At 37.6% G+C, this 27,578-nt stretch overlaps 3 protein-coding genes across 4 annotated transcripts; 2 read left to right on the forward strand and 1 right to left on the reverse strand.

The window, feature by feature from the left end:
* Nucleotides 1-5,910: 5,910 nt before the first annotated feature.
* Nucleotides 5,911-11,787, forward strand: nr4a1 (nuclear receptor subfamily 4, group A, member 1). The gene is made up of 7 exons (XM_030139912.1): nt 5,911-6,021; nt 7,975-8,767; nt 8,878-9,007; nt 9,297-9,460; nt 9,578-9,780; nt 9,895-10,073; nt 10,546-11,787. The coding sequence occupies exons 2-7, from the start codon at nt 7,985-7,987 to the stop codon at nt 10,800-10,802; spliced, it is 1,716 nt and encodes a 571-aa protein (XP_029995772.1). The 5' UTR covers nt 5,911-6,021; nt 7,975-7,984; the 3' UTR covers nt 10,803-11,787.
* gtsf1 (gametocyte specific factor 1) lies at nt 9,712-21,879 on the reverse strand. Of its 2 annotated transcripts, none has more exons than XM_030139914.1 (6): nt 21,792-21,879; nt 21,552-21,658; nt 20,158-20,284; nt 19,981-20,064; nt 19,734-19,791; nt 9,712-9,804 (listed from the first exon to the last, which is right to left on the reverse strand). In XM_030139914.1, the coding sequence occupies exons 1-6, from the start codon at nt 21,877-21,879 to the stop codon at nt 9,798-9,800; spliced, it is 471 nt and encodes a 156-aa protein (XP_029995774.1). In that variant the 3' UTR covers nt 9,712-9,797. The 2 variants fall into 2 exon arrangements, with proteins under 2 accessions (XP_029995774.1, XP_029995773.1); XM_030139913.1 differs by lacking the exon at nt 9,712-9,804 and adding an exon at nt 19,281-19,633.
* Nucleotides 21,880-22,965: 1,086 nt separating this feature from the next.
* letmd1 (LETM1 domain containing 1) lies at nt 22,966-27,549 on the forward strand. The gene is given in 10 exon segments (XM_030139318.1): nt 22,966-23,090; nt 23,394-23,548; nt 24,715-24,830; nt 25,148-25,230; nt 25,386-25,572; nt 25,676-25,777; nt 25,889-26,041; nt 26,132-26,228; nt 26,314-26,328; nt 26,331-27,549. Coding segments are annotated over 10 exon segments (1,095 nt in total). The 5' UTR covers nt 22,966-22,974; the 3' UTR covers nt 26,402-27,549.
* Nucleotides 27,550-27,578: the final 29 nt, after the last annotated feature.

A 27,578-nucleotide genomic window follows, 5' to 3' on the forward strand; every position in this document is an offset into this window, starting at 1 on the left:
TAAAGTAAAAACAATAAAAATGTCATCCACATTACAAATCATCAAATACAAATCAAGTGATATGCAGCCTTACATTTTTTCATGAATTAAAGTCCTTTTCAGTTGCTTTTTAAACAATGATAAAGTAGATGTTGATTGAAGTTCAGGTCTTAGATTATTCCACAGATTTGGTCCACGATATTTCAGAGAATACTGACAGACTGAAGTTCGGCAGTACGGGAGATAAAATTTGCTTGAATATCGTGTCGAAAAGTTATGAATAACAGAAGACAACATGAAGAAATTCTGAGAAACTTTAGGAAGAATATGAGTTAAGTGAACATATTTGTACATGAAGACACAGGTCTGGTAAACGTTCACATCAAAAACTGAGAGAAGACTGAATTTTTGGGAAAAAAAGGAGCAGATGAGTCAAGTCTGTTACAAAAACTGATCATTCTTAAAAATTTCTTTTGAATTAGGAGAATCTTACTGAGATACGTGGGACAGGTATCTGTCTGTCTGTCTGTCTGTCTGTCTGTCTGTCTGTCTGTCTATCTATCTATCTATCTATCTATCTATCTATCTATCTATCTATCTATCTATCTAGTTTGTTTATGTATGTCTTCTCCCATGTTGCACCACCAGATGGAGCATGAAGAGTATGTGATAAATCTTCCTGTTGGTACTAGTCAGCAAAAGTTGAGAACTCTGAAGTGACCACAGACGTAACGGGTAGGATGTCACTTGTTCCTGCTTGAAAGAACCTGACAAATGTAAACTTGTAAGAGCCGAAGTACACAACCATCTGAATGAAACATCTAATTCTCATGACAATAATATAAATCAGACCAACATATGATCATAGAAGGAGAATATTACTGTAAGGCTGAAGTGAGTCCATGAGGAGGTCGTAATTTCTTCAACTTGTATGTGAAATATGCCTGATGTGTGATCCTTGTTTCATTTGAGCCTGGAAAGTGAAACCTGATAAGGACAGTGGTGATTAAAAACCCCTTGGAGAAACGTGGGAGTGATAGAAAACCGTCTCGCAAACAGTTCACATGTTCGGTCAAGTAAAAAAAAGGAAGAGTCACGGGAGGCTGGGTCATGTTTTCGTCATGGGTACAACTGTTTCCCCATATGTGACAATTTATGGTCTGTGCTTTTCGTATTTTTGCAACACATTCCATGCTGCGGTTATTTATAGCAGCATCCAAGAAATTTGTCAACTTCACCTAATTTTAAAAACCATTAGTAAAAAAATAAAAAATAAAAAAATAAAATAATGGATGCTTCTGTAAATGGCATGAGGAACATAAATTTTTACACGGACATGACTGTACACATGTTTACTCTTACTCTTACTCTTTGGACATTTATGTTTAGCTTTATGTTTCAGCCTCCTATAGTCTTTAGGTATAATGAAATGCTCATATTTTCTGAAGTTATCTTCACATTCCCCCTAAATATAAAGTTTGAACCTCACTCCTGGAGCAATCCTGAGTAAAACTAAACTTTTGAAATGCATCTTTTATTGGACAACTCCTCCATTGCACTGACTTACATCATGGAGTTGTTTCTGCTTTTCTGACCATTGAAGGACTCCATAAAACAGAAGTAAATATTTGAACAAGTGCAGTACATTATAAATAAAATACAAAAGCAAATATATACACATGTTCGCAAACATGACTTCATATCATGTTGCAAAGATCTAAACAGTCCACACATCTTGAACGCACCCCCCCAAATAAACTTCAATGTCACAGCTCAGCTTGAAAAAGCTGGTGGGCACAAAGGCATGCTTGAACCCAGTCACCTTGCACCGAAGCCCCCAGTGTTACAGCCGCTGCAAGAAGCTGATATTTTGAGTGTAAAATATGAGCTGTGTCAGACACAAATTGGAACAGACAGGTGTTGCTTCAGCTTAAATCGAGTTCATGCAGTGTGTTGTGAGTGGGAGACGAAAACAGAGTAGTCATAACCACACACTTTTCTTCTGGTTTAAGAATTCCAGATCAACTCATTTTTATTGCACTATTTCAGTCTGTGTCCTTCAAACTGATGCATTAATTGCCTTTCTTGCTTTGCTGGCTACAATAGCAGTCATGTCAAAATATTCTAATATGATACACAGTACAAAGCTTTAATTTATAACATTCATTATTAGATATTACATCTGATCCTGATCCTGATCCTTCAAGCAGCTTCTGAATAAGGAAATGCAAAAGTCAGCAGTTCGTTATCGTGCACATGTATCCTGTAGAATACTTTGATGTTCGGAAAAGAAAGATGCAAATCATCACCTCTGTTATGTTTGCATATTTATGCAAATGAGCAGGAACTTCATTGAAAACTGACCTCAATAGCTGTAGGAGTTTTTCCCTGCTGTAATATTAGGAGCTGTACCCTCTACTTCTCTTATCATGTAAAATCACATGAAAACACGTCACTTTATGCCCTGATCTCATCAGATAATTCCTGCACAGGTCCTGATATGACCCATTTGGACGTTCAGAGGTTCCGTCATCTTCTACAGCATTGGTTCACCAGTAAAACCATGAAGTTTGATCAATGACAGTGGATGGACTCACTAGATTTATGTTCAGTTATTAATATCTTTGCTGAAAAAGTCACTTTTTCATCAGTTTTCTCTATTTTGAAAATGATAACCCTCAATTTTAATCTGAGCTTTTATGAACACCTACATAATCAGTGAATTAAATATAGGAAAATACCTGATTTTTACAAGAAACAAAAAAAAAAAATAAAGAGGATAATATTACAATAAATGGTGATAAATCACATAAGAAAGGTTAAATATAGAGAAAAATCCATTTGGGAACTGCCACAAAAGTAGCACTGAGTCTTTATGGGTTTAAGGCTGAGTTTTGTTGAGTTTAGTTTTTAGTGTAGACTGAAGAAGTGAGGGATTTCTCCACAATGACAAACATTTTCTCAGCATAAAAATAACCTCCTGGAAGAGCAACAGGTGGTGGCAGCACATGTGATATAATACATAACAAGGGCATGTGCGTGTGTGCATGTGTGATCGACTTGGAGGAATAGACATTCACATTAAAGAGCATTACAACAAAGCACTAACTCTTATTGACATCCTTCCAATGTTGAACATGTTGTTCTAGAGCAGAATTTGACACTGACAACATTAAACATCAAGGGTGTCAAACTCGTTTTAGTTCAGGGGCCCGATGATGTGTGTGGTAAAATAATAGCATAATAACTTGTAAGTAATGACAGCTTCAAAATTCCTCCTTGGTTTAATGTGAAAAATGTCAAATTACATTATGAAAAAGTAATGCAATTTTAACAATGTTATGCCTATTACTAAATGTTTTGTGCATTTGTGGATCCACCATGATCTCTAAGTTATGTTAATAGTAAACTGAGACATAATATTGTTGAAATTGCACTTTCATTCATTCATTCATTCATTCATTCATTCATCTTCTTTATCCTCAGTGGGGTCATGGGGGGTGCTGGAGCCTATCCCAGTCACTTATGGATGAAGGCGGGGTACACCCTGGATGAGTTGCCAGTTCATCACAGGGCTGACATATAGAGACCAACAGCCAATCACTCTCACATTCACACCTATGGGCAATTTTAGATTAACCAGTTAACCTATCAGTACATGTCTCTGGATAGTGGGATGAAGCCAGAGTACCCATGCAAACATGGGGTGAACATACAAACTCCACACAGAAAGGTCCCTGGTTGGAAGATTGCACTTATTTTTCTGAATAAATTTCAGGTTGTACATGGTAGTTCGGGTTATTCACATTTTCAAAATGTGATTTTACTTGTTTTCCACTTTAAAACAGTTGTTATTTATTGGTTAAGATGCCTATTATTTTACTTCAAATACCCACTTCAAATTGGGTTGTATGTGGAACTAAACTGAACTAAAATGAGTTTGACACCCCTGTTCTAGAGGCTTTAAATATGACATCCAAGTGATGTAAGGAATAGATCTTATAGTGGAATAAAATGTTACAAGTGCCAGATTCTGCTGATCAGATAACCTGTGGGTTCACTGTCAGAACAGGGAGGCACAGTGCGTGGGCATGATACGAGGTACCCATTCATTCAGAGAAAACCCCCTCAGTGGGCGAGTGTTTACTCTATACGTCAGACCAAAACCAGTGAATCAAGAAAATGGAGGAGTTGTGTCCAGAAGCCAATTTTAGCCATGTAACTGTGTCTCAGAGAGGCCAAATGACCTTGAACAGACTGTACGAAGACGTTTTCTGTTTCTGTCCTCAGCATTTCTGCAGTGGCAAATTTGATATCCTAAACACAGGACATGTCCTACCAGTTTTTATGGTCTGCTGCAGTGGCTCCAAGTACAAACCAAATCTGCGGCTCACTTCCTCAGTTCACTTCCTCCCTGGTTTGTAAAAAGAGCTTCCTCCCTTCGGGCAGAGGTGTTGTGAATGAGATTTTGACACTTTAAACCATTCGCCTTCATTTAAACACACCGGGTCTGCTTGTAAATAATGATTACAAATATATCTACCCCTGCCTGCCTGTTGTTTTTATATTTCTTTTAATCCCGCTTCATATGTGGCATTTATTTTTGCTAATTTCTCAGCATTTTATTCCAAATTTTTGTCATTGTTTGCATTAGGCATGCTATATTTTTCAGTTCTATTATATTTTTTCTGCTTTTTTAAGGTGCCTTCACAACATCTGGTCGGGCACAGCAGATGTAATGATTCTTTTTTGGTTGACTATTCTTTAGGTCTTTATGATGTTGTTGCAGGGGTTCATCTGTGGGGGGAAAGGTTAGGCAACTGCCCCCTCAACTGTAGAACCTTGCCCCTTGCCACTTTTAACGCATCACTGGGTTAAAAACAGGGTCAGTGTCAATGTGTGTTGCATGTCCACATGTAAAATGGATATTCCTTTTTATAACAATAACTGTTCTGTAAATAATGTGCTAATTACTTGTCTATCTATCTAACAATTTTTGTTTTTTATACATCTGATTTATTGTGCATAGTGTGTTTGCTCTAGTATTCTGTGTTGATTTTATATTCTATTTTTGCTGTCTGTCTGTCTGTCTGTCTGTCTGTCTCTATCTATCTATCTATCTATCTATCTATCTATCTATCTATCTATCTATCTATCTATCTATCTATCTATCTATCTATCTATCTATCTATCTATCTATCTATCTGTCTGTCTGTCTGTCTGTCTATCTATCTATCTTACATCATTATATAATATTTATATTTGTATATAACTGTGCACGCTTGTATTATTGTGACTGTCTATTTTGTGCAAGCCACTGGACACCCTTACTTTACCTCATGGAGATGAACAAAGTTTCTTCTTCTTTTTCTCTTTTTTCTTCTTCTTCTTTTCTTCCACAATACATGGCATTTTTTTTGTTTGTTTTGTTTTGTTTTTAGCTCATACAGTATGATGCATCCATCTCTCTTCATCATCACTACTACAGTCAGATTAAAGATCATCAGAGGAAACCTACTGTAGCTTCCATTTATCGATTATGTAATCGGATTTTTCCGTTTTCTCAGCAAAACGTAAGGTCTATAATAAACAGACACCTACCAGGCCTATATTTTTACATACATATTGATGCTCTGGTCAGAATGTGTTGCTTGCTGCTTAAAATACCAGGTTTTATCGCGTTGTATCTGGCCAGGCCTTGTGTTGTGTGTGTGTGTGTGTGCGTGTGTGTGTGTGTGAAGGAGACAATGCTGCGGTTCTTCGCCGTACGCGCGTCAACGGAATCCCGGAGTGCGTCATTGAACGACTATTCTCTTGAAACGCGCTGTGATTGGCCGAAGAGTGGAAATCTTCCCGCCCACCGGCCGGCCTTGTATGGAAACCTTTCTCTCACGTCATGGGGACAGTGAAACAAATACTATAAATGTGCCGTGGATGTGAGTGCTGAGGGACTGCTTCTCAGCTGAGACACACCGAACATGACTGATGGTGTTCGTGGAGTACGGACAGTTCAGAACAGCCCACTGCAGACGGCCGTGACAGGTGAGACACTTTATTATTTCTTACGTTAGACATAAAGACATTCTCTCTATTCATTATACTAGGCTACAGCTGCACATACCGAACATCAGGAAGATGTAATGCTATTCTACAGGTGCTCTCCTATTATTATACCAACTCAGGTATATGGAGAAAAAAAGCACTGGGATATATTAAATAAGTGTTTCATGTCTGACAATATTGCAATAAATGCCATTGCAATGCACGTTTCTATTTCCTTATCAGTATTAATACTGTTTATGTTGTCCTTCAGAGTTTCTTCCTACTTAACTTTTTAATCATTATATTCGCCTAAAAATGTTCTGCCTTTCTGATTTCTGACACATTTGTCACGCAGCATGAATAATAATTAAAAACCACATGTAATCATCTGGTTTCTACAACATCCACTTAGGAAGAAAATTCAGCCTTTAACTGAAAAGAAATATTGATTTGACATTTATCATGATAACAAATGAAGAACGTTTTTATCATGAGAATATTGCAAATCACAATGAATGGGAAGTCCTACAGTTTGTTGGTGTGATATGCCCTAATATTTTCATCCATGTAGTGTGAGTTATGCAAGGTACATGTGCATTTGGAAGAAGAAATAATACTGTAAAAATCCAGTTTCTCTAGTTCTACTTGTCATGGAGTGTAGGCTGAGAGGCTGGCAGAAATGGATGTTTCCCAATGAAAGTGGATGTAGGGGGATTCCAGCGCAGTCTGTGTGGACACTACTCACTACACTGGGCATCTTGGGGAGGGAACGAAAGTCAGCAGTACACAGGATTGGTGAGGCAGAGGAACAAGCCTCATGTTGGCTATGGCATAAAAGGGAGGAAGGCTGGAGACCTGGAGCTGATGGGCAGTGACTTGGCCTCCACTGCTGACCCGCCAACTGGAGGGTGTAGCTGTTAAAGGTCAAAACACCCTGAGAAGGTTGGACACCATCTGATGACATCAGCTCCAGGTCAAAGGCCACAGGTGTCCCTGAAGGCAACTGTACGTGAGGCATTCAAGGATGTATCAAATAAGTACTAACAGCAGTTCTTTATTTTAACTGGGCATATCAGGACATATTTGTCGTATCACATCAGGACATATTTGTCGTATAGTAAAAACCTTGCCTTGGAATTAAGCCTTTTTATGATTCTGATTCTGAATCAGCCTTTATGGTCCACATGTTACAAAGACGCAGACATAATGTGTAACATGTCAGACAGTTGCCTCGGTTGTTGGAGTGTTGCCCATGTCTAAAAGTAAATCCCATATATTGCAGGCTACTTGCCAGCGACTGTAAAATACTATACATACTACTACTAACACATAATAGTATGGATTAAATGACATGATTCAGAACTGTTGCTATTAAAAACAGAAAACTGTCAAGGTTTTCCAGGAAAATGATTTGTCATTTGTGGCATTAAGCGTCCTTAAATAAAGAATGGACAGTGAAATAAATGGTACATAAAGTCTGTTGCATTGTTTTTTCATGTTGGGGGTGTGTAGAATGACATTCCTGTAAAACAGTCCATAGCATCTGCATTTAGATACTTGTGGTATGCAGTAGGAGCCACAGATGACATTACATACCTAGTTTTACAGGTTGTGTGGTCATTGTGATGAGGAAATTGATCTTCACGTGAGACTGTGGGACTGCCCTTTGAAATATGTCTAGTCAGTTTTATATATAGAACTCAGAATCACAAATCACTAAGTGTTAATATCAGAATATAAAGCACTTAATGTGACTTTAAATGGCAATTTTTAGATATTTTTATTATAATTATAGTTTTCCTAACTTTTGAAAACATATTATTCAGGTTTAATCAAACTTTTCACACATACAAGTGGAACACTTTAATTCTAATGCACTTCAACACATAGCAGACTTAAAAACTGAGATTCGGTTTGTTTAGTTTTAATATTTCTGCTCACATCTTCTTCCAGTCTTGTAACCATGACCTGTGCACACACCCAGCTTGGACACCAGCCATACGAAAATACCCTTGGCAGCTCAGAGCTTCAGTGCACTGACTTCATTTCCAGACTGACTGTGGATATGAGCAGGCCACGGGACCACCTCTCAACTCCTTCCCTGCCAGGCATCAGCTCCCTGGTGGGCACTAACCCAACTGATTTTGACACCTATTCGTGCCAGTTTACTGCTGCCCCAGCCAATGTCACTCCATCTCCGGGTCAAGAGACCCCCTTCAAGCTCGATGACCTCCAGGTTTACGGCTGCTATGCTGGTACATTCACGCTGAGTTACCCAGATGATGCTGTGTCCCCTGTGGGGTCAGATTATTTTGGGAGCCCTGCATCAACATCATCTCCTTCAACCCCTGGCTTTCAGAGTCAGCCTGCCTCTATGTGGGACTCAGCCTTCGGTCCATACTCGCCCAGTCCAGGGTACTGGGCAGCTGAGGAGACCGCGGTGGCACATGCGACCTCTTTCTTCACTTTTGGTTCTGGATCTGTGGAGGACATGTCTCCTCTGGGTCAGCCCCAAATACGAGAGCAGGAACCTTTTAGTTTGCCCCATCCTCACCCATCTGCCCTGAACTTTCCTGCTTTGGCCATGGAGCAAGGATGTGGTCTAGATGGGGCTGACCAGATGGAGGAAAGCTTATCACCCAAATTAAAGAGTCCCAATGAGGGCTGTTGTGCTGTGTGTGGAGACAACGCCTCCTGTCAACACTATGGAGTTCGCACCTGTGAGGGATGCAAAGGGTTTTTCAAGGTAACCAGATCTGCCTTGTCTATGGATCAGTTGATCTCTCAAGTATGTCATTCAGCTAAACAGCTTGTTGTCAAGACTGTCTTAAAATAATTGTCCTTGTGATTTTTCAGCGCACAGTACAGAAGAATTCCAAATATGTGTGCCTTGCCAACAAAGACTGTCCAGTGGACAAGAGGAGGAGGAACCGATGCCAGTTCTGCCGTTTCCAGAAGTGTCTAGCTGTAGGCATGGTGAAGGAAGGTGAGCTCAGCCAGAACCTGCATGGAATATGGAGTCATATTAACTGATAGGGTTTGTAAATTAAAACACCAGAATCAACATCCTAGTTTAAGTTTATTTATCGTGTGCATTTAAGGTACAATGCAATAAAAATGGGGTTTGCTCTGACTGTCACTCAACCCCTTAAATCTGTAAACAACAATAATAATATTGTAATGAAGATAGTGAGAATATTGAAAGCAAATATAGCAGCAATGATAAGAAAGAGCAGCAGCAGCAGTGGTTAATTTCGATGTGATATTTCTTTTAGTTGTAAGAACAGACAGCCTGAAAGGACGTAGAGGTCGCCTTCCCTCAAAGCCTAAAGCCATCCAGGAGTCGACAGCTTCTGTGTCTCCAGTGAGCATGATCGCTTCACTTGTGAGGGCACACATTGACTCCAACCCAAGTGTCGGGAAACTGGATTATTCCAAGGTAGAAATAAAAACAAACAATCTCTCCTTTAAAATAGTTTGATAACCCACTGAATTTGATATCCCATTAAAGTAAAGGTTTTGCATTTTGTCTGAGGTTCTCTACTCTTTATTTCAGTACAACAACACAGAAATGAGCTCTGGTCAGAAAGAGGATGCCAGTGACATCAAACAGTTCTATGACTTACTCACCACCTCAATGGAGGTCATCAGGAAATGGGCGAAGAGCATCCCAGGTTTCTCTGAGTTCAGCTCAGAGGACCAGGAGCTGCTGCTGGAATCTGCTTTTGTTGAGCTTTTTATTCTGCGTCTTGCATACCGGTGAGTCCAGCTTTCTGTTAAACACTGCCAACAGATTTAGATGTCAGCAACTGATAGAATTATTGTACATTTGATAAAACCATTGACCTATATTGATGTTCTTTGTCTCTTCAGATCCAACCCTGAAGCAGAAAAGCTAATTTTCTGCAATGGTGCTGTGCTGCACAAAAGTCAGTGTGTCCGTGCATTTGGGGACTGGATTGACTCCATCATTGAGTTTTCTCAAAGCCTCCATCGCATGAAGCTTGACGTTTCTTCTTTCTCCTGTCTCACAGCCCTGGTCATAATCACTGGTGAGAAACTAACAGGCTTTAGTGTCACACATCTGGTGGCAGAAGCAGGGACAGCGTGATTTTAGACTGTAGACTTGACTTTTTTTCAGTAAAGGCAGCCATTTGGGAAAGGAAGTTGGTGTTGCTGGTATGAACAATAAAAGACAGTTATATAATACTGGACAGACGTGACAGGTGTAGAACAAATGTAACGCGATCTCGCCTCACGTATAGCAGGGAGGTGTAAAGTACCAGGGCAACTAAACATAAACACAATGCATGTCTGTGCTTGTGTACTCATGCCAGTGTAACAGTTGTGTTGGTTAGCATTACACTGAATGTAAAATGTATGGATGATAAAGTAATACTTAAAAGACATAAAAGGATAGAAATTTAGGATTAAAACAAGATTTTTTTACTCTGTTTTATGAGTGTGCATTATTTGGTTAAGTTGCATATTTAAAATGATCTTTTATCTTATTTTCCTCTGCAGATCGACATGGTCTCAAGGGGTCAAAGCGTGTGGAGGACTTACAGAACCAGCTCATCACCTGCCTGAAAGATCACGTCTCCACCTGCAGTACTGACTCCTCAAGGCCTAATTATTTGTCCCGACTTCTTGGAAAACTGCCTGAGCTCAGAACATTGTGCATCCAGGGCCTCCAGCGTATCTTCTACCTTAAATTGGAGGATCTTGTTCCACCACCACCAATCGTGGACAAAATCTTTATGGACGCACTTCCTTTCTGAGTGTGAAGTTGACCATCTGTGATAGAAAATCTGGAGTTATTATGAGAGCCAAAGACCACAAACTGAACACTTGTACTTCATGAAGGAAAAAGTGGTGCTACAAGAGTCCACGACAAATAATGATCCAGAAGGATTGTGCATCTCCAGAGGAAAAGGGCTACTTTTTGATTACAAAGCGAACAGTTTGAGAAACATGGAAGCTGTGCGTGTACACATCAAATCATCCCATAACTCTTGCTAGTTTCTATTCTAAGAAATTATGCACTGTCTAATAACACAGACACATGGACCAAAAAATAACTGTTTACACAATGCCATTTGTCATGAACGCATGTAAAATGTACTTTTCAGATATCTATAAATGAATCATAATATCATTTCTACATGATTATTTCAAAGACGTGATAAGCACATAGTTTTGTTCCTCATAACAAATTTTTGGTGGTTTGATGCAAATTGCACATGAAATAGAAGACAGAGCATTATTGTGATATGTTTAAATCAAATATTAAATATTGTCTATGTTACATTTTTAGATTAATTCAGGGGCTTGTGCATGTTAAGAGCAAATGATTTTCAACAACCACTGTGGCATTCAAACAACTCTTCAGCTCCCTGTGTGGTTTGTGTTGAATGCACACACGTCAGCATCAGCCAATGCTTAGCTTGGCTTCACATTTGATACCATCATGTTTTTGGTGACAATAAAGTAGGTTAAACCTACAGAACTGTAAGTGTCATTTAGTAGTATCTTTCATGTATCATGAATAGATATTGAGCAGCTAATATACTGTGTATCATTGAGTACAGTCTTATACACTGATCTTGTTTGTAAATGATGTTGAATTGGTTTTAAACCTATAGGTTACTCCACCATGCACATAATGCTACAGAACAGACAAAATGAATATTGTTTTTACCTACTTTGAAATTATCATTACTGTGCCTAAAACAGAAATAAAAAGTAAAACTATAGATCTGCTTTTGTTGTCTTTTACTTTAGTTGTACGTTAAAAGAACTGATTAACCAGAGGTCAGTTGACTTCATCTTCCATTGTGTCTCAGTGCTGACTTAGCAGGCTCTAACCTGAGTCAGGTGGAACTTCTGGCAACAGTTGAGAAAATCCTGCTGAAAAATGTTCTCTCGTTCTCCTCCCTCCCAGTTATGTACTGGTCTCTTTTTAGACAGCAGTGGAATTCAGTGTCCGCTCTCAAATGACCCAGACCACTTCATCTTTGTATGGTGTCACGCTCTCAAATGCACACGTTTCAAAACATAAAGATAAACGCTACACTATACACCACTTAAATACACACCACACATTTCCAGCCATAAATTATTTATAAGTTAAAAACATCATAGGTCATAGATTGCACCCTAATTTTAGAAACTTACAACTGGATCATCTACTACTGTTGGTAAAAACAGTCAGTCAGCAGAAACATAGAGGGTCAGGATTTTAAATGATGAGTAAGACTTGAGCAACTACTACTACATGCTGAGATATCAAGACAGATAATCTGAGTGCATAGTGGCACATGATTGGACTGTGATGAAAACACTTGATGAGTGCTGATAAACACGTACGTGCAGAAGGGAAACCACAGTGTCCTAAATATTCCTATTCAAGTATAGAAGTGTAAAAGCTCAGAGATAAAAATTCTTTTTTTAATTGGTTCTGGTCAGTTTCGTCGTTTATTCATTGATTAACTGGTCTTACATGTTATCATGAAGCAAGAGTTGTGTATTTTAAATATCAATGAGGTTTTATTGTTTAACAGTCATACTATCACTATTTTCCTGGTCTTTTATTCTCACATTGTCTGTTTGCAACATTCCAGTTCACAGCCCTGAAAAATATAAGACCAAAAGCTCTGGAATATGAACAAGAGGAAAATGGATGGTCACAAGTCATCAAATAACCAACATGTGGCACCAAACCAAGAGCATGTAAATGTACATGAAAGCTAGAATTGAAAAGAGGTAATTCCACCAAATGGTGACGTCTTATTGCACTGAAACATTGACTGTGTGTTGCTTAAAGGTGAATATTTACAAGATCTGAATTGAGGATTGCATTTTTACTGCCGCCAGTTGCCACATTCTAAAAATAAATGATCTTAATGACAAGATTTTATTTGGTATATGCAAAAAATGCTGTTAGTTGAATCATGAAAATCGATCACTTTGCTCAAACACATTCGTATAATCAGTAAAACAGGTGGTCTCTTTCAGAACTGCAGGTTTAAATGTGCATCAGCTTGCAGGAAATGAATTCCTGTTGATTTATACTCACATTAAAAAATTGTTTGACACATGAAACCAGTAAAAATACCACTAATATCAATCATCTAAATTGGGAAGCAGCTGGTGGATGCTTCTTCAGTTAAACATTCTCTCCATCTGGTGTTGCAGGCTAATTCAAGATGTAAGACCTGATAAACATTGTATGTAGATCCTATACAGCAAAAGTAACTAGATATAGTCAGCATTACTCTGATTACAGGACTAATATAAGAGATGGTTCTCTGATAACAAAAGGGTACTTATCCATGATGCCTTGTGGAAACTGGGGAATGTTTGATGGACAGTGTTAATCAAGGATCACAAGCTTCAGACGGAGTTACGGGATTAGAGTCCTACACACATTATGTTGGTGTCTTGTGTTTGCGAGAATATGAGAATGTCACATTTATAAAACGGTGCCGACAGGAAGGCTTTGGTTTCATTTGTAGGTGACAAACCTGGGACGTGTGCCTGAAACCTGTTTGCAGAGTGTCCAGCAAGAACATGATGGATTTCAAAACATCATATTTCAATGATACGAGACAAAGGCAATCTTACATAAAATCATTAGTGACAAATGTACTGTGTGTTTTTGAAAACACTACTGGGTCTTAAATGTAACCATAATGACATCAGTCAATATTGATATTCAATGCAAAACATGTCAAATAATTATTTCTGTCATGGTCAAAGACAGACACTTAAGAATATTTCATACATCTGCAGGGTGAACCATCATGACAACCATTATAACTTATCTTGTTAATTTTTTAACAACATAAATATATAGAATTAGAAAAAGTAAAATTAAGTAAAGGACACAGACAAATCTTGAAGAAAAAAAAAAATTGTCATAGTCATATCAAATAACATGATAGTCAAAAACACCTTGACGTTTGAACTTTGACCACCAAATCCAAAAAGTTCATACTGAGTGAATACTTGTCCTAAATTAGAAAAAAAAAAAAAAAAATGTCCGTAAGTTGTTTCTGAGATGTGGCCCTCTTAAGACTGGACCGGCATGAAGTCACAGATACTTTGACCTTTGGCCTCCAAATTATTTTCAGTCTGTCCCTGAACCTAAATGACCACTCTGTTGTGTTGTAAACCTAGTGAGAACTGTATGACAAAGAGATCCACTGAAGACATGATGTTGTAATATAGTGACATTATATCATGATAATTATTATGATCATTTTACAGCTCTGTTGTAAGACTTGTCAAACCAGCTGCAGGTAGCTCACTTTAGGTTAGAGTTTGATATTGCCAGTGTTTTATTTGCTTATCAAGTGAAAAAATACAATCAACGTATACCCTAAAATTTTATTTAAGATTTTGGGAGATTATACGGTAGCAGTGCTAACAATATTAATATAGTATTAAGCATTACTATTATTTCAATGAGATTCCCTGATTCAATAAAGATGAAAAATTATTAAAGTTACATAATTTTTGATGGAGTGGATATATCCACTGACCGGCTGAAGTAAAAGTCACACATAATATTTTGTTAGACCACCTTTGCTTTTGAATACAGGGTGCATTTGCTGTAGCATTGTTTATATATTCATCCAATGCTTGTGCAATATCACAACACTTGTTTCTGTCCAGAGTTGTATTCCTTTTTTGTTATTAAGGTCTTGTATTGATGATGGGTGAGTCAGACCACTGCATAAAGTCTACAGTATAGTCCAGAATATCCTAAAGGTTCTTAATGGGGTTCAGGACCTGGTGTGGACTCTGTTGTGGCCTGTCCATGTTTTGAAAATGATGCCTCATGCTCCCTGAACAAGTCTGTCACAACTTGAGCCTAATGAATCCTGGCGTTGTCACTTTCAAATATGCCCCAGCCATCAGGGAAGAAATAATCCATTGATGGGATATGCTGGTCATTCAGTATATTCAGGTAGTCAGCTGACCTCATTTTTGGGGCACATACTGTAACACTGCTGAACCCAGACCTGACCAACTGAAGGAACCCCACATCATAACACTGCCCCCACAGGCTTGTACTGTAAGCACAAGGCATGATGGGTAATCACTTCATCCACCTCTCTTCTCAGCCTGATGTGTCCGTCACTCTGGAACAGGGTCAATCTGGACTCATCAGATCATGTGACCCTTATCCACTGAAACACAATCCAGTCTTTTTACTCTATCAAACTGATGGTTGTGTTAGAAATGAGAAGCTACTGAATTAGAGTTACAAAAAAAAAATGTTACAGCTGAAACATATTAATTACTGTCATAATCCACCAATATCTGCTTTTTTTCCCCCAGGCTGTATGTCCTGTGCTGATGTACAGTTTTGTCTGGTAATCTTTCCCAGACAGCTGCAGTAAATATTCCATTGCAGTGGGCACTTGACCTAGGACATCACGTACCAGGGCTATTCAGTTACATTTTATCCTGCTGTTTGGGAGGATTGCAAACAATAACCTTAGGTTAGATGGCCAGTGATGCTTAACTATTAATCAACAAACACACTAAGCTTTGGTTTAATTTGACTGAAAATAGAGATCATTTGTCCTTAAACATAAATATCACTTTTTATTACTGGCTGTGAAAATGCTGCCACTGTACTCTGTGTGCTGTTGCTAAGTTTCCTTTTTGTCTGCAGATTCTCACATTGGTTTTCACTTATAAATCTCTCTTTTTGCAGCTTCCATTTAATTGTTCTACATACATGTGTGAAAACAGTACACTGCCCTTCTTTCCTATAATGGTTTACAGAAGGCCCTAGAAGTGTCAGAAATTTTATTAAGAGATTTTAATCTATTTTAAAGACTCCTGGTCAATGTGAATGCTCCTAAATTTGCATTGGAATTGTTTTTGTATCTTTTATGAAATATAACTAAATATTGTATTTATGCATTTGTTGTGTATGAAAGTTGTTTGTTCTGTCTAATAATGTCTGTGCTGCTCTGTTTGCCAGGTCACTGTTGGAAAAGAGATTCTTAATCTCGCTGAAATTTTCATAGTTAAAGAATATAATAATCAGTAATTATATTTGGTTATCACACATTCACCCAGGACATGGTAGAAATGTACAAACTGCAAGACTGATTCATTTATTTTAGTTTTATTCTTCCTCCAGTGTCCAGACACTGTGCAGAGGTTTAATCAGCCCGAACATTTGGAAACACTTAACCCTTAAAAATGAAGATGCACAAAGAATAATATTAAGGTGCACAATGTGAAAGTGTGACATTTGAATTCTGTTGTTTATCAATCAAACCATCCTGTATTTACCAGAAACAATGTAGAGTATCACTTCATTACAAGGGCGTAGATGAAAACTGGACTGTGCTAAACACATATCGTCAAATTCCTAAAATATTTGTCAAAGTAATTTTCTCAGGAAACAAAAAATGTAATAAAAATGGAGTATTTGATGATTTAGGCAGAAAAAAACATCTTAGGTAATTATTTTAGGAAGGTGACGATATGTATAAAAATCACCGACACGAAGAACTGAAGCCTGGTCTGGGATAGCCCAAAAGTCCAAAACTAACATCTTCATGTCATATTGTACTTTTTCGAGACAGATAGACACCAGGTCCCAAATAGACTGCTCAGATTAAATGTCTGGCACGTACTCTGTTCTCATATCTCATCTTTACAGACAGTAACAGGACAGCACAGTGCCCGTCTGAACACTTCCAATAATAGACACCACAAAAATAGACAGTCATCACATGAAATCAATAATGCCACTTAGATATGACAGAGTGAGCTGGACGGCTGCCCTACGCTCACCACTATGAATTTACCTCCACATGTTTGCCCAGGAGCTCATTCTAAGCATTTTTGTAAATATTTGAGTGACTGCAAACAGGGATAGCTAATGAATGGACAATAACTAAACTAACAATCTAATAACATTCAATAATCAGTGATCAGCCTGCAGCACAAAGAGATAATCAAATCAGATGAATTAAGGGACAGAAGAACTGGGAAGTAGGTTAAGAGAGGGGGAAAGCCAAAGCTCAGCTGTAGGAAATCAGAAATGATTAAGTGCTGCCATCTAGTGGTCATTTTCACATAATTAGGAAAGCACATGACGTAAAAGCAGTGAATTAAGGTGACCCTATATGATCCCAGCACACTTTTTGACTTGTTGAGGTCAGAAAACAGACGATTGTAATTGGCATCATACAAAATAGTTTCATCCTATTTAGTTGGATCAGTTTCAGGCCTTGTATTTGGACATGTGGGTCCACTGAAAATGCCTTCTGGGAAAACTTAATTGGAAGATGATCATTGATATGAGTGACATCTGTGCACAGTCTGCTTATACAAGAACAGTCATAACTTACTCCACTGAAGCATTACTGTTAGTGACAGTAAGACCAATGCCTTTTCCTATACATACATACATACATACATACATACATACATACATACATACATACATACATACATACATACATACATACATATATATATATATATATATATATACACACATATATATATATATATATATATATATATATAACACACATATATATATACACATATATATATACACACATATATATATATATATACACACACATATATATATATACACACACATATATATATATACACACACATATATATATATATACACACACTACCCATATATATATATACACACACACATATATATATATATATACACCACATCATAGATACACACACCCATATATATATACACACACACTATATATATACACACCACATATATATATATACACACATATATATATATATAACACATATATATAATATACACACACATATATATATATACACACCATATATATATATACCACACATATATATAAATAACACACATATATATATATACACACATATATATATACACACATATATATATACACACATATATATATATACACACATATATATATATACACACACACACACAGATGAACTTTATTGATCCACAAGGAGAAAGTCACTTTTTTTCCCCCTGTATAAAGAAAAAACAGAATCAATGAATGGGCAATCATTCCATTTGCCACCACAATCAGATGGCAGTGGGCATGAATGATCTTTTATACGTCTCAGTCCTGCATGTTAATACCCACTGTAGCAGCTTTTCTGTTTCATCAGACTGGGATGAACAGGATGATCTGGATTTAAAGGATAATCATCCAAATTATTAACACAATGAATCTCTTAATCCTGAAGATGGATGCATTGCACTTTGACAGATCAAAGCCAAATCCAAATGACTTGAAAATGACTGGGTTTTATCATTAAGGAAGTTATGACCAGTCTTAATTGTCCACAGGGTTATGCAAAAACTGCACCAATTTTCATGAAACTTACAATTGACCGTCATTAATTGACGAGACAAAGCAGGAATTGTCTTTTCCCGCTCTACAACACTGGGGAATCCCAGGAAAACTTGGAAAAGTAAAAGTTAAAACAAAATAAAAATAGGACCAAGGGTCTTGTAGTCCCACATCATATTTAAAGACATGAATTAACTGACATTTGTTTGACCTTTCAAGGTAACAGGTCATGGTATCAAATGAAAGCCCATATGTGACTTCCTATCTATTGCCAATAGTAATTTTATCAATATCTTCAACTGTTTTCAAGTTAGAGCACTTTGAAATTTTTCCCATTATAAACCAATGTTTTTTTTGTTTTGTTTTTTTTAATTTCAAAGTCATAAAAATTTCAAGAATCTTTATTTCTCCAATTCTTTGAAAAAACTTGGTAGACCTTATCCCAAAGATGCTCCACAACAAATAGTCATTCTGACATTCGGTTTTTTGGAGAAGATTCTTGAACTACTGTTTACGGACGAAGGATGGACAACTGATACCAATAGTCCATCAGAGCTTTCGGGCTGTTGGACTAAAAAGATGACCACCAAGTGATTAATTACAACTAAGACTTTTGTTACCATGCTAACTATTGCCTTAACAAAATATTGTGAGACTAGGATTATGAGGAATGAATTAATCATCTTGAAGGTTTGCTCTAATTCTACACATCTTTTATCAGAGTTTGGCCAAAAACTAGGAATTAAAAGAAAAAAAAAAAACTAAGAACACCTTGATTGGTTGATTTTTTTTTTTTTTTAAAAACAGAAACATCACCAAATTACAGTTTAACAGACTCAAAAACAGAAATGTCTAGATGTGCTATGGCTGTAGTGTGATGTCAACTCGCCCCCTTTATTCACTCAGTCAAAACTTTAAATGAGCTCTTTTATTACAACATGCTCTAAACTTTCAGTCAATGGTTAGTAAAACAGAATTCAAGTGAATACAGTGTAACAAAGTGAAAGAAAAAATAAATGCAGACATTCAAATTAAAAACAAGCATGCAAAGACTATTGAGGTATAGATCAATTTGAAAAATTAAAATTTTTCACCAGCTAAGCACACACACAGTTTTAACACAAAGCTTTGACTGCACATCTGCACAAAATTAGGGATTAAATCTTGCCCATGGGAGGCTGTTGGGGCCTCTTGTACTCTGACCAAGATTGTTGGTTGGCATTTTATCCAGTCTACAAAAAGAGAAAAAAAAAAAAAGTAACAAAAAACCCCAAAAACAAACAAACCATATGCACAACAGAGTGACAAAAAGCTGTACAGCAGATCACTTACTGTGGATTTATGTCTGTGTTTACACCCCACACAAATGGAGCTGCATTGTCATCAGCCTCTGCAATCAAAAAACCAATCACATTTACAGATACAATATCTTGTTTTATTCTGAACTGCAGGAACAGTTTGACATTCTGTGCTTCAATAATTGGCCTCTGCTAAATAAATGTAAATATAAAAGACACAATCAATCAATCAGTAAGTAAGTAAGTAAGTAAGTAAGTAAGTAAGTAAGAAAGAAAGATACCTTCATCCCAGTCTTCAGTCATGACCGGGTTTACCCAGGAACTGACCGGGACCTGCCATCTACTATATCTACTTGTGTCTGCATCTGTAAACAGAGCATGATTCAACTCAAAACACAGAACACACATCAACTCAGACCTGCAGAACCAGCACAGAAACAGCCAGGGATGACCCTCACCATCTTCACGATCCACAGACGTTCTGTCCTCGCAGGTTTCAGTGTGCAGTGTCAGCTCGTGCTTGGGAACTAGGTGGCGGGCGTTAAACGGGCAGGTTTTCAGCTCACTGGCCAGTTTTGGATGATTCTGTATCAGTAAGAGTCATATAGTCATACCACTTAAGTGAACTGTGAAAGTGAATATAAACACCAAAACACTGACCTGCAATATGACTTATGATGGTTGCGATAAAAAAAAAAAAAACTTCCTGCTTCATAAGTCCAGTTCACTCTAGATCATAAAGTTCGCATTAGACAATTATTTGGAGCTGATGGGATCTTTTCTAAACTATCGGTATAAGTTGGTGCCAAAAGTTCATGCTTCTAAGCTTTAAATGCCAACTTTTAGGTAAAGTGAAAAAAGATTACGTGAAGCTCGACTTTAATTACACATTTCACTGATTACTTACAAATTCATTCATTAAGACATTTATTACTTTGACTTCAAAGTTCAATTCACAGCTATATGGACAATGCATTTTCAATGTAAAATTTTTGGGGGGCTGAAGCCTTTATATTGGCCTTTTCCCTATCCCACATCATTAATATATTGGCCTAATACAAAGTTACAACTGCTGAAACATCTTCATATGTTAATTTGCCAGTTTGAAGTTGAAATAATGTATTAAAAACCACAAAGTCAACAGACTGCAGATTTGCTCTGTTGTACAAGTCTCATTAAAGAGTGCTTCAGTCTCCTGTGACAAAGCAAAATACAGCAAAAAATATTCTAAATAGAATAACCACGTTACAGCTGCTTGAAATGATCTTGATTTTACATTGTTGTGATAACAATGTATTCACTTGTATAAACACAGTTAAATGAAATGACCACAAGCAACATTTTATCATTTTGTTCACATCATTTACTACTGCTTGGTGCTATTTCAATGACATCTCATTCTTCTGCTATGAGTAACATTGAGCTAGCACCACAGTAGTTTATTGTGGTTTTAATACCAAAACAAACAAACAAACAAACAAAAAAAAAAAAAATCAACCAAACCAAATAATATAATCCAGTATTTCAGTAATAGGCTTTGTATATTTAAGTATATGAACATTTCATCAAATGGGTTGAGTAGTCTAGTCATATTACTGCTACCATGTTAAATTTTTATTAACAAAAATGCAAGTCAACAATTTTATGCTAAACTTCGATGACAACTGCACTGACAACTGAAATTTCAATGTTTTGGCAGCCATAGCTTAATAGCGCCTTAAGACTGGGAGCCAGATATTCAGCCAGTCCCAAGAAAATCTACTGACTCAGGTTGACTACTTGAAATGTTCTGAACTTAGGTTTTATACGTCTTTGTCTCTATACCTGTGTGCCTTGCAGTTGCTCTACCCACCTTCCTGCATTTTATAAGATGATAAGGGAAACGACAGGCCCGGATCTGGTGGCTCTTGTCAAAAGGACACTGCAGCAGCTTGTCAGGGTCACAGTTCCCTTTCACATCTTTAAAACAGACAACAAAAAATGTAGATCAGATGGTACATTATGATACATTCATCCTTCAGTGAGCATTTACCAAAGGATCATCTTAGTCGTTAGAATGACTAAATTAAATAAAGAATTTGGTGAGATTTACCAGTTTCCTCTACTACAGATTGTGCTTTCTCAGCAGTAGCACCTCTGCAAGGACCGGTGGTGGTTCCAAACCTGACAGTGGTCGACATCTGTACAAAGAGATTTTTGGATTTTAACACCAAACTACTAAGAGGGAAGGTCTCCTACAGTCACAGTCGATCTTCACAAATTCAAACAATGCAGGACCAAGGCAACTTAAAAAAACAAAACAAAACAAACAAAAAAACTTGTGAGAATTTACCTGCAGAATCTTTGATTAAGGAAAACTGTACAGTTATGGAAGCAAGGTTTGCTTTTACCCACATGCAATCACACATTTAATGCTCATGATGATAATATAGTAGTATTTTAATTGTGTCTGTTACTAAAGGCGAGCACGATATGATTTCAAGTGCCTACATTTTGATAAGTCGAGTGAGGTAAAAGTATCCTAATAGAAAGACATTTAACACGAGCCAAATACTACTATTCAGCGTTTATCGTGATTTGTATTAGCCTAGAGGTTTTTCACATTTGACCCCCAGTGTGTGACAAAAAAAAACACCTCAGGAGCAAAACTGAACACAGAATAATGTTATATTTTAAATAATGCAAACATCAATATTAAAGGCGTTCACGTCCATCTAAGACAATTCAACAAACATTAACTACCTTTAGCTAGCAAATAGCGTTAATGCTAATTAGACAAACACACAGTACCATGTTTACCACGTGATTAGCTGGCCCGTAGCCAAACTACTTAGTAAAAGTTTGAGAAAAATCCGCAAATTTGAGACTTACGTTTAAAATATAAAACGTTTTACGAACGTGTTGCTTAAATTACGCGTTAAAACGTCTAAATTAAAATGGTGGTATTAGCACCAAAGCCAAAAGTTAAAAGTCCCGAAGGCCGTGCCTGTCCCAGGTTCTTACCTTAACCATCTGATGGGACTGACTCCTACTTATACTCTTCGTCCTTCCCCGCGTTTATGAGTTCTCGAAAAAACCCGTGAGATTTGGGATTATGATGTCAACGTAATGGACTACAGTATATAAATTAAAACAAGTTAAATGCAAACAAATCAGTTAAAACTTATCAACTTTCAAATTCTTGGTTTATACACAACAGACATTACGGTAACTGCTTTCGGCTTCACTGTAAAGGCGTCATTACGGTAACGACACGGAACTTGATAGTGTCAAACATGGCGCTGTCCTGTGCAGGTCTGTGTACCCATTTGTCTTTGGCCAGACTCTGTGGTCTCAGGACAAACAGGATAGCAAATGGCCTTAATTCACCTTATGTGTCCTGCCCGCCCAGGTATGACCCAAACCATTAATGGCTCATTCATTTATGATTTGTCGCTTTGTGTTACAGACATGCTAATAGGAGTAGAGCTAAGCTAGCATGTCTTCTATGACTGAAACTGAAACCAAATAAATGTAATAAATGTATGTTCCCCCTAATAATATGCCTCTAGACCTGGTTTATCTAACAAGGAAATACCCGGAGTTTGGTCTGCAATAAATTAATAAATACAATCGACACGGAATGCTTAGATCTTGAGTTTCACTTTGTCGATATGGAACAGAGTATTTAATATTTTTCTATTTGCATTTGCAGGTTGTCTCTGTGTAGACACTACACATCATCTAAAGTTAAACGAGGTATTGGTCGATACATTTCTTCTAGGCTCCAGTCTGCAAATAATAAATATGAAGAGTTCCTTAAAAAGCGATTTCCCCGATTCTATCAGCTCTACCACACTTTTGTGGAAGGTAAATATAAATGTTTACACCCTTGTTTACTTCTTCATTTCATGGTTGTTGTTATTTCTTTACTGTTTTGGATTATGCACCAATCAGCCATAACATTATGACCTCTGACAGGTGAAGTGGTAACAATGTGGATCATGTTACAATGGCACCTTTAAGGGAGTGGGATATATTAGGAAACAAGTATTTAGTCCTTGACGTTGATGTATTGGAAGCATCAAAATGGCAAAGCACTAGGATCTGAGTGATTTTGCGTAAGGGCCAAATTGTAATCTCCAAATGACTGGGTCAGGGCTTCTCCAAAACTGCAGGTCTTGTTGGGTTGCCCCAGTCTGCAGTGGCTTGACTCTACCAAAAGGGGTCTAAGCAAGGATAACCAGATCTCAGCCCAGTGGAGCATTTGTAGAAACATCACATTATTACCACCCTCCTAATATTGTGTAGACCCCCCTTTTTTGTGGAATCTTAAGGCATGGATCCCACCAGACTTTTGAAGATATAGTGTGGTTTCTGGCACTGAGGCAATTACCAGCAGATCCTTTAAGTCCTGGATGTTGTAACATGGGGACTTGTGCATTTGTTTGTCCACTTCATGCAACAAATGCTTGATTGGTTTGTGATCTCCTTAGACTTCTTTTGGTAGAGTATAGCCACTGTAGACCAGGATCATCCAACAAGATCTTCAGGTTCCGAGGTGCTATGACCCAGTCATTTGACAATAACAATTTGGATCTATTTTCCAGCTTCTAAGACATCAACTTTCAAGACTAGGCTAAATATTCACTCGTTGCCAAATACATCCCACTCATTGACATGGGATAATATAATAAAATAATTAACATTATTACCACATCATGTGCCAGTAGTCATAATGTTTTGACCTGTTAGTGTGCAATCCTTTATCAAGATTATAAGGCTTGTTTTTTGTTTTTGTTTTATCTCACACACATTCTCTGTTTGCTGCTTTGTATATGTAGGTGTAAATGAGTAAATATAAAACATCATTTGAAAAACATCAAACTTAAAATAATTTATATTAAGGAAACATTTTATATAATTGAACCAGTTTTATTAATCTGTACACTATATTCATTCTCTCAGAACTTTGCAGCTTTAGGTCCATTCTCATCTTTTATGTTGTCTTGGCACTAATGTTTGTATTATTTCAGGATTCAAGCTGCTGTTCCAAGATGCTGGGGAACTGAAGAGGATACGAGTAAAGATGTTCACAGATGGAATAATGTACAAGGACCTGCCTTACAGGGACATGGAGAAACTCCGTCAGGTGGGTCAGTGGGTTGTGGTATCCCATATACTGAATCGGAGATTTTATAGTAAACTTTATCGCTAAACTCCTCAAGCTTATTCAGTACATTAACTTATAAGGTGGTGTGAGTATAAACATTTGAACATATTTATTGTGTCAAAGAGCAACAGATGTTTTTTTTTTTTAATTTTATTATCTCGTACACTTGGATTTGAGGTATCAGGAGTACAAGTTTCATAGCAAATAGTACATAATTGTTAAATGACCAGTGAATTCTGATGTTGGACACATTATTCTATCATCTTACAGTAGTTTTAATACTTTGTGTTTCTTAGCTTCGCAGAGATATGATCAAGGCCATTCCACTGGTGATGATATCCATTCCTCCCTTTGCCAATTATCTGGTCTTTGTCTTGATGTGAGTTACTTTGAAATATTATTTTCCTGTGTGTTTGCAATCTATGTCAAAGTAACATTCATAAACACTACATTGCATCCTTCAATGTGTAGGATTTTCTTTCCTGTCCTTATGCTGCTCAAATCCTGCTTCTTTCCGCTCCTGTTCATTGCCAGGTACTTTTTCCCCCGCCAGCTCCTGGTCCCTCATTTCTGGACTCCGCAGCAGCAGGTGACCTTTCGGGGTGTGTACCATTCCCTCAGGGCCCAGCACCACCAGCCGGTGCTCAGAGGACTTGAGTACGCAAGTCACAAAGTCAGAGATGTTCAGCTGCAGCGTCACCTGAAGGAGCTTTGCACCAAAGTAGGTGAATGATTTACTAGACAGTTTATTTGCTGCAATACATTTTCAAACCTGCGTCTTGTATGAAGCCTGCATTTAGGTGAGACATTCTCTGCATTTTTAGGTACAAAATGGAGCAACCCCTAGAGTGTCTCAAATCCTCGCTGTTCGAAGTCTGTTTTCTGGACACCCACTTGGTATAAAACGGATGCGAGTGAATCAGATGGTCAGTGGAACAGTTCCTCTCCACCCTTTGATTTACTTTACTCACCCCCCTGTGAACTTCAACATTGACAGGAAAATGTTTGTGCTCTTCTATTTTCATTCTGCTGACCAGAGACACATCAGCCCACTGCTTTTCTTGACGCCTCGCCTCCCGGGCTTCCTGATTGGCCGGAGGCTTAACAGTCACGGCTTGGAGCTGCTCCAGCTGGACCGCGCCCTCAGCAGACTGGGCCTTCACCAGCTCAGTGACTCTGAACTCAAACATGTTAGTGACTGTTTTGTAAATGTAATATTCACTAATATAGATAACACTGTATAATCAAGTGTGTCATCAGTAATATCTTCTTGTTTACAGGCCTGTTATGTAAGGGGACTCAACTCCGATAGCCTCAGCGTTAACCAGTGTCGTGACTGGTTGTCCAGTGGCTCCCAGGTCTCCTCCGCACTGAAAGGTATTTTCATTTTGGTGTTTTATGTCTTCTTAACATGTCCCCTTAACATTTCAGCTCAGTGTGTGTTACTGTTCTTTTTCTGCAGAGTCAGAAGTGTCGTTGCTTTGCACACCATTGTATTACTCTCTGCCAACTATCCAAATGGTCCCGGTCGCCACTGCAGGGAAGCCTGACCTTGCACTTCGAAGCGCTGTCAGCATCTCCCTTTTTGCCAAGGAAAAAACATTTTAAATTTGCACAAAGCAAGATTTTTAGGTTTGGAAACATAGTTTTAGGCTTAAAATCAAAGCAGTTCTCATGGAAAAGACTTCCTTCACTTCTGGGCACTACAGAATTGTCCTATTTGCTCATTTACGTTGTGTATTAAATGGTGCATAGGGTAAATCTGTAGGCTCGTTATCAGCAGACTCTTAAAACATGAAATGATAGGTATTGTCACCTAAAAATCTTGCTTGGCACAATTCTTTTGCTTTGCAGAATGTAATTTAGGGGTTTAACCCAAGTATGAAGCACTTGACTATTTACAGGGAAGGCTAAGGTACCCCCCTCCCTCACCTGTCACTGAATCTCAAATATTTTATCACTTTACAGTGAAGATCTGTTTACTTCTAAGCTAGCACATTATTACAAAGTTACATTTGCAAGGGTAGAAAGATGATGTAGTGTAAGAAACAACGAGCAGTGCTTTTGTGGAATGTCAAGTGACTGTCACATTCCAGTGATTAAAAAAATACACATGAAAAAGCTTTTATGTGGACACGGTAAATACTTTTACATGGTCACATAAACATGTACTGTATTTCCTCATAGTTTTACCTCATTTTGTGACTGGCTTATTTCTGTACTATCACTAGTGCAGGTTATGGCAACATTGTACATAGCTTATGACAGAGGTTTTTTGTGTGCCGTTGTGGAAGAAGGAAATTGTCAAATAGGGAACTGATCATTAAAAACTAGCGGACTGCATGAAAGCGCCCTCAAGGTGAAAATGTCACTAGTATTTTAGAAGATCAATCCGCCAAATTGCAAAGACATTCATGCTTGATTTTGAAGTGAAAACTGACCCCTTATTGTAGGAATAGTCTAATATAATAGTAATCTTCCCTGTATGTGTTGGGGTGCAGCACAGCAGTAATGCACTGTTTCAAGATTTGTGATGGCACTTTATTTGACCGTTTACTTTGTGTTTTCTGTTTCTAGGGGCTTAAAATGACAAACTTATCCTAGTCAGATCACACTTTTGCAGTTTAATTCTAGCATCATACTCTGTCAATAGAACAAAGAGGAACTGCGTTTGTTGTGTGGCTTTTGTTGTAAAAAATTGTTCAAAGAGAAATGTCATTGGCTTCC

Source organism: Sphaeramia orbicularis, chromosome 7, assembly GCF_902148855.1.
Source record: "Sphaeramia orbicularis chromosome 7, fSphaOr1.1, whole genome shotgun sequence".
In the NCBI taxonomy this organism is placed as follows: Eukaryota; Metazoa; Chordata; class Actinopteri; order Kurtiformes; family Apogonidae; genus Sphaeramia; species Sphaeramia orbicularis.

Bases quoted from the DNA above. Each gene is read 5' to 3' on its own strand.
- nr4a1 (XM_030139912.1), top strand. From the start codon at position 7,985: ATGACCTGTGCACACACCCAGCTTGGACACCAGCCATACGAAAATACC. The intron at 9,781-9,894 runs GTGAGTCCAGCT...TTGTCTCTTCAG, and splicing joins ATTCTGCGTCTTGCATACCG to ATCCAACCCTGAAGCAGAAA. The intron at 10,074-10,545 runs GTGAGAAACTAA...TTTCCTCTGCAG, and splicing joins AGCCCTGGTCATAATCACTG to ATCGACATGGTCTCAAGGGG.
- gtsf1 (XM_030139913.1), bottom strand. From the start codon at position 21,879: ATGTCGACCACTGTCAGGTTTGGAACCACCACCGGTCCTTGCAGAGGT. The intron at 20,065-20,157 runs GTGAGGGTCATC...CTCTGTTTACAG, and splicing joins GTCTGTGGATCGTGAAGATG to ATGCAGACACAAGTAGATAT. The intron at 19,792-19,980 runs GTATCTTTCTTT...TTTTGATTGCAG, and splicing joins GACTGAAGACTGGGATGAAG to AGGCTGATGACAATGCAGCT.